At 43.7% G+C, this 12,084-nt stretch overlaps 1 protein-coding gene across 1 annotated transcript in view; it reads left to right on the forward strand.

Annotated features, from left to right (window-relative positions):
- Positions 1-12,084, forward strand: part of emilin1b (elastin microfibril interfacer 1b) — a 24,765-nt gene that overhangs the window by 2,194 nt on the left and 10,487 nt on the right. Inside the window, exons 2-9 of the mRNA XM_020602613.1 lie at positions 5,103-5,228; positions 7,010-7,227; positions 7,399-7,625; positions 7,950-8,123; positions 9,965-10,867; positions 11,231-11,552; positions 11,746-11,985; positions 12,071-12,083. Of these exons, the coding sequence (XP_020458269.1) occupies positions 5,103-5,228; positions 7,010-7,227; positions 7,399-7,625; positions 7,950-8,123; positions 9,965-10,867; positions 11,231-11,552; positions 11,746-11,985; positions 12,071-12,083 (2,223 nt within the window). The remainder of the gene's footprint in view (positions 1-5,102; positions 5,229-7,009; positions 7,228-7,398; positions 7,626-7,949; positions 8,124-9,964; positions 10,868-11,230; positions 11,553-11,745; positions 11,986-12,070; position 12,084) is intronic.

Genomic DNA, 12,084 nt, shown 5'->3' on the forward strand with positions numbered 1-12,084 from the left:
CAGCAGGACAAGGATCCTGAACACTGGCCAAAGCAACCAAAGAGCATTCACTCGTTGCCAGTGTCTTGTCGAAGAGATGTTTCTTGTAACTCTCCAGTCGTCATCCCTGCATTCCTGTTGGTCTGTTTTTCCATTCAACCCTGACCTTGCTTAACTTGCTGGATTTCACCTGTGTTTGGACATTTGATTCTGCTGATTTCTGCTCAGCTGTCTTTTGTTCTCTGCTTGCCCTTCGTATGTGTGGGCTCTGGTTATTGTCTGCTCCTCGTTTGCCCGCCCGCCTGCTACAGACTGGTTCTGTCCCTATCACTACTATTAAGGCCACTGCTCACACTGGTTTGTTTGAAGCCTGTTTCTTCCTACCTGAACTTTGTGTTTACCTGAGCTTACCTGTGTTCTCATTTGCCCGCTCTATTACCAGCCTTGTACTTAAGCCGTGCTCAGCAGTTTATCTTCTATCTTGAGCTACCAGTATTCCGTGTTGTTTTGACATGTTTAAGGCCCTGTTCCCTTCTCACTACAACCACTTGGTCTCAAGCTTCTTTACCAAAACATGACAAATTTAAATCTAAATTATTCTAGTTTTAGTTTCATGACATCAGTCAGGGAATAAAATAAAACCTTGTGGAAGAGGATGGTTTGTAGCAGCTTTGTTATGTCTGTGATCTCTGAGCACAAACACTAACATGATGAACTGTTGCCTCATGTTGTTCCAGTGAGTTTAGGTGTCGATTGTTTGTTCACTTTAGTGTCGATTCACCTCAAACAACCAATAAATTGTAGAGACACTGGTTGTTAGCTAGCCGAGTGCTTGTGTTAAGTTCATGTTCGTATTGTATATATAAACATTTATTTAGGTGACTCCTTTATGAAGAAAATTCATAAAGACCTGAGGTAAATGCTATTTTATCAATGTCAACACTTTGTCTGCATCATGTCATTGCGAGTGGCTTAAAGACCAATAGGATTTTCCCTTTGACTTGTGCAAACACTTTGTCTGCCTCTGATACAAAAATACAGAGTATAATGAAAACCAAACTCTTTTTACGTCCAAACATTCATACAAATTTGACAAACACACTCAGGCTCCTCCTATTGGCAGCGAAGCAGCTGTGATGTCATGAAAAACTGAAACAAACACCCAGATGACTCATTTTTTGAAGAAAATGTGTGTGTGACTTCTACACACCGAAAATGAACTCTGCATCACAGGGAATTCTAAAATCAGTTTGAAAAACATTAAAACATAACAATTAGAAAGGTTTTGACATCATCATCATGACCACACAGATTGTTGCTTTCTGAAATCAATCAATTAAATTTTATTTGTATAGCACCAAATCACAACAAAAGTTGTCTCAGGACACTTTACAAAGTAAGGTCTAGACCTTACTGTTATCACTATTATTACAAAGGGAAAACCCAAGAAATCCCCCTGAGCAGCACTTGGCGACAGTAGGGAGGAAAAACTCCCTTTAAAAGAAGAAACCTCCGACAGACCCCGGCTCTTGGTGGGTGGCCTTCTGCGTTGACCGGTTAGGTTGAGTGGATAGAGGAGAGACAAAAGAAGAAAAGCAACAAGACACAACAATCAAACACTGATCAGGTTGATTTGGCCAGTGACTGCTCATCAGAGACGTAGAGCTCCAGAGCCAGGGCAACCTTTGAAATAATGGATAACCATCATTTATATGGCGCTTCCATAGAATGCTCTCCCCTTCTTTGGCAGATTTAACTGTGTATTATTGACTGATTATATGGAATCGTATTGGATTACTATATAGTGTTGTGTGTGTGTGTGTGTGTGTGTGTGTGTGTGTGTGTGTGTGTGTGTGTGGGTGTGTGTGGGTATAGAGTATAGTATAGAACTGTAGAACTGCATCAGCAGCTCCTGGGGCAGGTTGAACATCTTGAGCTGGAGCAGGAAGTACATCCTCTGCTGTGCCGTCTTGGTGAAGGTGCTGATGTTGGACGTCCACTTCAGCTCCTGGGAGACAGTGGAGCCCAGAAACTTGTAGGTTTCTGCTGCTGATACAGTGCTGCTGAGTGTGGTTGGGGGGGCTCTTCCTGAAGTCCACTGTCATCTCCACTATTCTGAGCTTGTTCAGCTCCACGTTGTTGCGACCACAGGACCAGGTGTCCAACTTCCCATCTGTGTGCGAGCTCGTTACTGTCCCAGATGAGACCAATGATGTCCTCTGAGGTGCAGTCATTTGTGTAGCAGGAGAACAGCAGTGGTGAGAGCACACATCCCTGGGGGGCATCCATGCTGACAGTCCTGGCACCAGATGTGGTTTTCCTCAGCCTCACCTGCTGCTTCCTGTCTGTCAGAAAGCTGATGATCCACTGACAACTGGGGGCAGGCACAGTGGGCCGGGTCAGCTTAGAGTGGAGGACATCCGGGATGATGGTGCGGAAGGCTGAGCTGAAGTCCACAAAAAGGACCCGTGCATAGGTCCCTGGGGAGTTGAGGTATTGCAGGATGTCATACGGTGCCATGTTGACTGCATCATCCACTGACCTATTTGCACGGAAGTCAAACTGCAGGAGGTCCAGCAGAGGGTCTACAATGGAGCAACACCAGTCTCTCAAAGCACTTCATGACTGAAGATATCAGGGAGAAAGGTGTGTAGTCAGTCAGTCTGATAATGGAGGGGTTTCTTGGGGACTGGGATGATGGTGGAGCATTTGAAGCAGGCCATCTGATCAGCACAGATTTTCAGGCAGGGATGGGTTTATGCTGTCTAGGCCTGGTGCCTTCCTGGTCTTTTGTCTTTTAAAGAGGCCTTGTATGGTTGGGGGACAGAGGTGAGGAGGGGGAGGGTTGTGAGGTTCTGCATCTCCCTGATTCAGAACTGATTCAGCTCATCTGCCAGTTGACATTTTTCCATGCTGGGGGGGTGGTTTCCTGTAACCCGTGATTTTCTGCAGGCTTGTCCACACAGTGGCAGGGTCATTGGCTGAAGTATGTCCCTCTAGCTTCTTATCCTAACTCCCCTTCTTGATCTTCCTTTTCAGAGCATTTCTGGCCCGTTTATACTGGTCCCTGTTGCTGAAGGCCTCCTCCTTGGCATGGCGAAGCTGTCAGAGCTTAGCTGTGAACCAGGATTTGTTGTTATTGCATGTACAGAAGGTCCTAGTGAGTACACATGTCATCACAGTGTCAGTAAGTTCATGAATGTCTGTAGCAGCCGTTTCAAAAACACTCCATCCTGTGCATTTGAAGCAGGCCTGCAGCTCTACCTTAGCCTCCCTGGTCCACTTCCTCACTGTTGTGGTCACAGGCTTAATAGTTTTTAGTTTTTGCTTGTAGGTGAGGAGGAGGTGAATTAGGCAGTGTTCAGAGAGCACCAGGGCTGCTCGAGGACTGACTGATAGGTGACTTTTAATATAGTGTAACAGTGGTCTAGCGTGCTTTTGTCTCTGGTCGGACCGCTGACAGCCTGTATCTGGGCAGCTCGTGGCTGAAGTTTGCCCTGTTAAGATCACCTACAACGATGAGGAGAGAGTCTGGGTGTGTTTGTTCTGTGCTGGTCATTTGCTCGGCTGGGAGCCATAACACACTGTTAGTGGAGGCGTGTGGAGGGATGTACACTCCAGCTAGAACAAACAAGTCAATTTCTCTCAGTGAATAAAAAGGTCTACAGTTTAGGAATAGTGCTTCTAAGTCTGAGTAACTCATTTTTTAAAGCACTGTGACATCTTTATAACACCCTGCATGTATGTAAAATCAAAATCCTCCTCCCCTCGCCATCCCCGTGGGCTTCTTCATGTGGTTAGCTCTGTAGAGTTGAAAGCCGAGTACTGAGACAGCTTCATCTGTGATTGTCTTGACAAAACACAGCACTGCCGAGCGTGAACAGTCCGAGTTAGTCTGATGAGTAGCAGTTCATCCATTTTGCTTACTAGGGAGTGAAGGTTTGCGAGGTGGATAGCCAGGAGCAGTGTTCGAAAACCCCCATCATCATAGTCTGGCTAAAGCTCCTGCTCTCCGCCACATCCATAAGAAGGGGGGTAGAAGTGTCCAGGGTCAGTTGTTGGATGTCTAGGAGCTCGTCTCTGGTGTAGGTAATCCAAGATGTGCTGCAAAAAACCGTTGAAAACAAAAAATACACGCAAGGGAACTCTGCCGACAGCTGCCTCCAACACTGGCATCACCTTGAAACTGTGTGTGTATATTGTCTATAGTATTATAATTCTAGGAGGACAGTGATGGAGAGTAGAAATCGACTTAACACATTATGTTATGTCTTCTGATATTTCATGGCACCATAACCTGTTGTGTTCTGATGCTTTTCTGTTCTCTATCCACTCATCCCAACCAGTCGAATCAGAAGGCCGCCCACCAAGAGCCGGGGTCCCAGCTTGTCATCTGTCATTGTTCTCACACCCTCTAAAACACAGTAAAATGTGTTAATACAGACTTTTAATGTAAAAATATACTGATAATAAACACCAACTTAACTTGCCTATATGAACTCATGGCTGCTGATGGCAAGATGATAAACAATTATAATTTAGACAAATAACAGAATTATAATCTTCTTTATATACATAAAATATATTCCCAGTTTTACTCAAAAATATATTTCTGACATATCACAGTGCACTATTATTTTAAGTCTTTGCTTCCCTTTCTGTTAAAAATCAAAAACAAAAAACAAATAACAGGTTTTCATTTGATGTGTTTTCAGGCAACACAGTCAAGAATTCAGACAGCCAGGTTTGACTCTGTGTGTAGGTGTCAGGACACAGTTTCAAAGATGTCCGCCAGTGTCCTGTAGCATCGGCTGCATCATTAGGCTGCACATGCTCAACTCTGACCTCACTCACCCTGAACAGAGGCTTGTCACCAAAGGTTTTGAGCTGCAGTTGACCAGCAGACTAAAACATGCATCTGATCTGATTACAAAGTTTAATTAACGCTCAGTATCATGTTTGTCTAGAAAGGTCTCATCAGCAGAAACATGTTCGAAATTCCGCTACACAGTATTTGTGTAGCAGGACTTTAAGTAGCTTCAGCTGTCTCATTGTGATTTTGTCATGTTTGTCATGTCTTTACGCTGCAGTAAAGATGTGAACTTTGCATGTGTGTCACACAGGAACTGGTGTGCATATGTCGTCACAAAGACGGTGAGCTGTGTAGTCGAGGACGGAATTGAAACCTATGTGAAGCCAGACTATCATCCGTGCAGCTGGGGGAGCGGACAGTGCAGCAGGGTGGTGGTGTGAGTATACACACACACACACACACACACACACACACACACATACACATACACTTTAAAGCATAATTTGCATAATTTGAATCCAGCATTACATTAGAAGTTCACAGGTGTTCAACATTCACAAAGAAACTTGTCTAAATAAAAGTCTTGCTGCTCACACATTGGCTGAACCTGAACACTGCTAACCCGCTGTCTGTTTTTATTTTGGTAAACAATCTTCATCTGACTGAATATCAGTTTCACTGATCTACAGGCCGATCTGATCAGTATTGCCAGCAAACAGGATCCTAAACATCTGCAGAACAAACAAAAAAAAACAATAATAATTACAGCCAAGTGGAGCTATTTGTTTAAATCAGCAGATCTGCACAAATCTTTTGACTTTATTTATTTATATAACCTTTATTTAACCAGCAAAACCTCAGTGTGTTAAGTTTCGGGCACGGAAGGACCCAAAATGCAGACAGTCTAGAGTCTAGTGTTTATTCAGTTTAATGTAAATGAAGAGGAACAAAGTAGTAAAAAGATATTCAACCTGACAGGACTTTACAATACAGGTACAAAACCAATATCTAAACAGAACAGTCAGGGAGCCATGGAACAAACTAAATAACTAAAACAAACCCGAAGAACTAACCAAGAATCTTGCTGACAGGAAAAACTCAAAAGAACAGTCCAAAAGTAACCAAGGCAACTGATACAAAACTTACAAAGCGGACAGGTTGGGTGTAGTATGCAGAAAGATGAATGACGGGGCAACAAGGCATGGAGAACAGATGAGCCAGCAACCGGACTGAGGGAAAGGAGGTGAATATAAAGGCTGAAGACCAGAGGATAATAAGCAATAAGTGGAGACAATGAATGGTGACTAGGAACCGGGGTAAAGCTGGGGCAGGAGAGGTGATACAGGACAGGAAACTAACCAAAATAAAAACACCAAACAGGAAGTGAGTCCACTGACCATAACACAGTGAGATTGAAACTCTTTTTCATGAGAGGCCTGACCAAGACAGGCAACAACATCAGTCATGGCAGACAACACGGGCACAATACAAATAACTCCATAACGCCCTCTCATTAGCCAAGCAAGCAACTGATAATAAAAATAAATCAAAACCTGTAAAAACACTAAGTTAGATACAATATATTAAAGCATGAAATCAAATAGAATTAACAAACATACTGACAGTGGCAAGTACTTGATGAAGAACTGACTCCATACAGCAAAGTTCTAAATCTCATCAAAGAAACTAAAAAATGTACTTTTAGCTCCATCTGCGAAGTGGTCCATGTATGAGGAGCTGCACAAAAAGAATGTACTTTTAGCTTTATCTGCGAAGAGGTCCATGTATGAGGAGCTGCACAAAAAAGGCTTGCACACCAAATTCATTTTTACCCTTTGGCACAGTCAGCATTAACATGTTCTCTGACCAGAGCGCATAACAGCTCCCAACTTTCCTTTCCATGTAAGTGCACAAGTAAGAATAGCTTTATAAATATCATAATGCCAACGGAGGAGTCACCGAGAGCTTAAGGAGGTCCAACCAACACGATGATGTAATGGAACGTCCTCAACAGAGGAAACTTCAACCAGAAGTAAAATGTAATTCTTTCCAATTGAACATATGGGGCTGTGATGGAGACAGAGCTGTCACATGACACGTCACAATGTGTATTTTCATTGTTCAGTCTGTTTCTTTAATCAGATTTTCTGTAGAACTTTAAACTCTTGTTCTTTCTATTTAAATTAAACATCTCAGTTGTCTCTGGTGCCTTTGTAGCTATAGGACTTACATGAGACCACGGTACAAAGTGGCCTACAAAATGGTGACAGAGATGGAGTGGAAGTGTTGCCATGGTTACAGCGGAGAAGACTGCGCCGACAGTGGAGCGGGCACCCACATATCTACTACCAGACCTCAGCCTGGACATGGAGGGGGCACAAGCCATGGTCAGGAAGGCGGCGGTGCTGGATCAGGACAGAGCGGAGGACACAATGGTGAGTGGATTCTCATGTGACACTTTTGAACACATATCTTATGAAAGAAAGAGGAAGCAATTCCTAACCCGTGCTGACCTCCACGAGCTGCTCTTATTACTATGCTCATCTCAGGTGTGAAGCCCATGTGACTGTAGAGCTTCTATAAGCGGCTGCTTCTTTCTCTTCCAGCACGAGTTGAGAATGAAAAGATGAGGCAGCTGGAGGAGAAGATCCAGGGTCTGACCAAGAACCTCCAGGACCTACAGTCCACCCTGAACACCATGAATGAGCACTTCCAGCATGGACAAGCTCCGTCCTCAGGAGGAAGAAACCCTGCAGATGCAGCTCAACCAGAGATTAAGGAGACAATTCATAGCATTCAAACCAAACTGGACCAACTGGACAACCGCACACAGGTGAGCAACGGCTTCCTTCTTTACCTGTGAGAGAGTATAGGAGGGTATATCCTGTCAAACTGAGGTGTGAAGTGAAAATTTATGTCATGATTTATGGTCCTTTTTTAGCCCTGCCTACTGTTTTGCACTTCGCTTCTGTCTAGATCAAAGGCTGTCAACTTGTATTGCCCCTAATTATATTCTTCAAGCATACCAGCACCCGGTGAAGGGATGACACAGCAACGTAATATTGGATGTGTAAAGAAGTGACATCTGGGTTTGTGCAGCTCCTTGTTTATGTTGGGTTTAATCTGAAGTACAGCTGAAGTGTCCTCGCTCTAACAGGCTCATGATAAAACCCTGGTCAACATCAATAACCACCTGGTGAATGGCAAAGGTAACGAGATGGAAGGAGGTCTATCTGGAGGAGAGCTGAGTGGAGAGAGACTGAATCAGCTGAAGGAGGAGATCCTGAGGGAGTTGGAAAGGAGAGTGTCACTGTCCTGCTCCTCGTGCCAGGTATCACATCAACCATTTTAATGAGACAATAATCCAAAACAATGGAGGCCATAGTATGTATGTTTCACATCACAGTGTGAAAATAATAATTTCCTACTGGTCAGGAAATAACTGCAATGGTATGTAAAACAACAGCATTTCTGAAAACTGTCTCATTTTCTTTGGATTCAGTGTAGTTTGTCATGGGCAATTTTAATCATTGAAATCCTGGGAAGTTGCTTGTCAACTTTCATCAATATGTTATTTGCCCCAATAGACATATGAAATGTCTGGATATCTGTTATGGTTCTATTAGCAGGGCTTATAAATCGCTGAGCTCCTCTAAGTATGTCCTGTCATTATGTTGCATACTCGGTTCCTAACTACATACCTGCTCTGAAGAAAATGAAACCAGAGCATTGTCCAGTTCCGGTTTGGCCAGCAGAGTCCATTCAGAAAATCTAGGATTGTTTTGGTGGCACAAGTTGGGAGGCGTTTATTAATAATGCCTCCTCTGATTTGGATGATTTGACTGAGACTGTTACAGCATACAGAAATTTTTTGTGAAGATGAAATTAATATGTCGCAGCACAGAATTGCAGATGCAAGTTTGGAGGGAGCTTCAAGTTGCTAAGGGAACTAGGGAAGGGAAATTCACACGTAGCGTGAGAGGGCGTTAAGTCTGTAATGGGTATTCAATCAAAAAATGCCAGATTCTTTTTGTTAAGTTGGATCTTGTACTTCTTATGATTTGAATATATTTGATATATTTATGCCCTTAGTGAGGAACTGTCCATGTATAGGAACGTTTCAACAACAACAACAGAAGATACACATTGTTGAGATTTTTTTCTTAGAATTTTTAGAGGAGTGAAAGAGAGGAAAAGTCCAGGTCCTGATAATATTAGTGGTCGACTCTTGAATTACTGTGCAGAGCAACTGGCTGTTTTCCTCTATTTTTATGTCCGTGCAAATTCTCAGTCATCCAGGTTGTAGTATGCTGAAAAAAACGTAGAAGAAATCATCTGGGCCTAGTTTTAATTAGACCTAAAGGTCTTCTATGTTTTTTCAGCAGTCCTCTACTTTATGAAGTCTCTTCAGCTTCAGAGAGTTCCCTGCCTCTGGAAAGACTCAGTAGCTGTAAAGGACCTTATCGCTTAATGACTTTCACCCTGTAGCACTTACTTCTCTTTTTATGAAGGCCCTTGAGAAGACTGTGACAATGAGATTTTAAGTGAGGTTCAGGACAAGGTGGACCCACTACAGTTTGCCTATAGGGTAGGAAGGGGTGTGGAGGAAGCTGTAGGCACCCAACTTCACATGGCTCAGAGGCATTTGGATGGTGCCAAAAACTTTGCACAACTGCTTTTTATTGATTTTTTTCTGCTTTTATTTCTATCCAACCCCATATTTTAACAGAACATTGATTCTTGTTTAATATCTTGGTTGATTGACTTTTTAATGAACCGATCTCAAAAAGTGAGAGTTAATGGAGTTTTATCTGTAGTAATTTTTTTCCTCCACTGGCTCCCCCAGGGGTATGTTCGTTCTCCTCTTTTATTTGTTTTATATAATAAGAGTGCCAGAGCCATTATAAGGGTAGACAGGCAATTAAGTTTGTAGATGATTCTGTGATTCAATAGATATTTTCTTGTCCATGGCCAAGTAGCAGGTGATTATAATGATTAGTGTAAATGCTCTTTTTTGAATATATATGTCATCCCCTTTTTACTGCATATAAACTGCTCCCTTCTGGTCAAAGATATGCTCTACCCAAACGCAGGACAAATAGATTTAAGAATCCTTTTGTTCCTGTCACTATTGGCCTTTAAGTAGTTCATTCACCGTTCTGTGCTTTCCAGGCTGGGGTGGAGGATCTACGCAGACAGCAGCAGGAGGACCGAGAGAAGATCCAAGCTTTGGAGAAACAACTAAACATCATGGACATTCGGTATCAGCAGAGCCTGGATGAACTGCAGCAGCACGGGGTGCATTTGCAAAGATGCTGCAACACTGTCAATGACCTCCAAAATCGCATGACTGATGCTGAACGCAAGATCAGCTCAACCTCAGAGAACTTTGATGATTTGCAAAACCGTCTGAACAAGGAGCTCAGCGGAGGAGGTGGCAGCAGCAACAAAGAGAGTGGTGGGTCCAGAGAAGGAAGTCTTGATGTTGGCGGTGGAATCAATGGAGGGGAAGGAGTGGTGACACAGGATAAGCTGGACAGTTGGCTGAAGGACCTGGAGCGGCGGGTCAACAACACGGTGCAACGAACTGAGCAAAGCTGCACATACCTGGAAAATGACCTGAAAGACTACTTCCACAGAGAACTGGGGGACCTAAGGACTGTGTTCCTGGACCGGTTTGATGACCAGGCCTTCAGGATAGCAGACGTGGAGCTGGACTTGGGGCTGGTGAAGGACAAGGTGAGCGACCACGTCACAAGGCTGTCAAAGCTGGAAAACAACACCTCCCTCTTGAATGAGAGGCTTGAAGAGTGCACCTGTGGAAGGTCTGAAGCAGGAGGAAGAGAAGAGGACCGAGGAAATGAAGGAGGAAAGTGGGGAGCATCAGGAGCGGGAAATACAGAAGGAGGAAACAAGGGAGGTGCAGGGGGTGGATTGTTTGGGGCAGGAGGAGTAAGAGACAATACAACAGAGAAATCACTGGAGTGGAGAGTTGTGGCTAATGAGGATCAGATTCGACACTTTAATACTCGACTCAAAGATCTGTCGGTGTCCGGAGACTCTCTGTACGACAAGGTGAGATCTAAGTCAGCGTGTAAAATGTCAGCTGTGCTTTTAACAGAGTTAAAAACTAATCAGGTTATCACTTTAGGAGGGAAGTAAACAAGGGAGAATTACTTACATAAATCTTTTTTTAAGGAAGTTATTAACATGAAAGTACAAGAACGGATAAAAAAAAAACGCCTGTTTGAACTAGTGGTGCAGCGGTTTGGTTTGGATCACGGATTTTGAGTTGCTGAAAACCGTGCGGATCACAGATCAGCTATAATCCGTTACACACCACTAGTTTCAAAATTTTTTTAAACATGTGGTGTGGTGTATATATGCTGTTACTGTTGAATATTGGCATATTTAATGAACATGCAAATCAACATGCAGGTTTTGGACCTGAGCCATGATGTCCGTAACATTAAAGCTCTGACCGGTGACCACAGCGAACATTTTAACCGCATTGTGACAGAGGTGGAGCTGCTGGGGCAGGACTGCGAGCTGTGCGGGAAGGTAGAGGATGAGCTGCAGAGGCTGAAGAATCATTCCCAGAATGCACTGGGGCGCATGCAGAGCCACATCAACAGACTGGACAAAGAGAAAGACAGCTGTTTCCAGATTTGTTCACACCTGCAGGATGAAGTCCACCTGCTGCAAGATGATGTCAGGAGGTGCACTGGCCAATGTAAGACCAGTGCGGACACACCCACAGGTCAGACTAAACAAATCAATGATCTGTCGTTAAGGTTTACAGTATAACCTCTTTTGCAAGGGAGCCCTGGAGCTCTGTGATTTACGTAGGTCTACACCATAAATCTCATGAAGGGACAGAAGTGTTTTAATGTAAGCTTACATATTTTTTTGATGAGTGGATAATTAAATTTCTATGCAAATTAAACTCACAGTAGGTGGTGGTTCTTCTGGCACTGGCAGTAGTGGTGGTACCAGTGGACGTGGACCCGCGTTAGATGCTGAGAAGCCTTTAGATGGCCACAGTGTGATTGGAGGCTCCATCAACAACAACCAGCTGAAGACGCTGCAGGGTGAACTATCTGAAGTCATCCTTAGCTTCAGCTTCATCAATGACACGCTGAAAGGGCTCGAAGACACGGTACAGAAACATGGCAGCGTCATCACTGACCTTGGTGAGCCCAGCTCAGCAACACCCATTCTCTGCTGTCATTACTGCATTTGCTAACATTGACTCATTCATCCTCTGACTCAAACCAGGAAACACCAAGGAT

This window comes from Monopterus albus, unplaced genomic scaffold (genome assembly GCF_001952655.1).
Source record: "Monopterus albus unplaced genomic scaffold, M_albus_1.0 scaffold57.1, whole genome shotgun sequence".
Classification (NCBI taxonomy): Eukaryota; Metazoa; Chordata; class Actinopteri; order Synbranchiformes; family Synbranchidae; genus Monopterus; species Monopterus albus.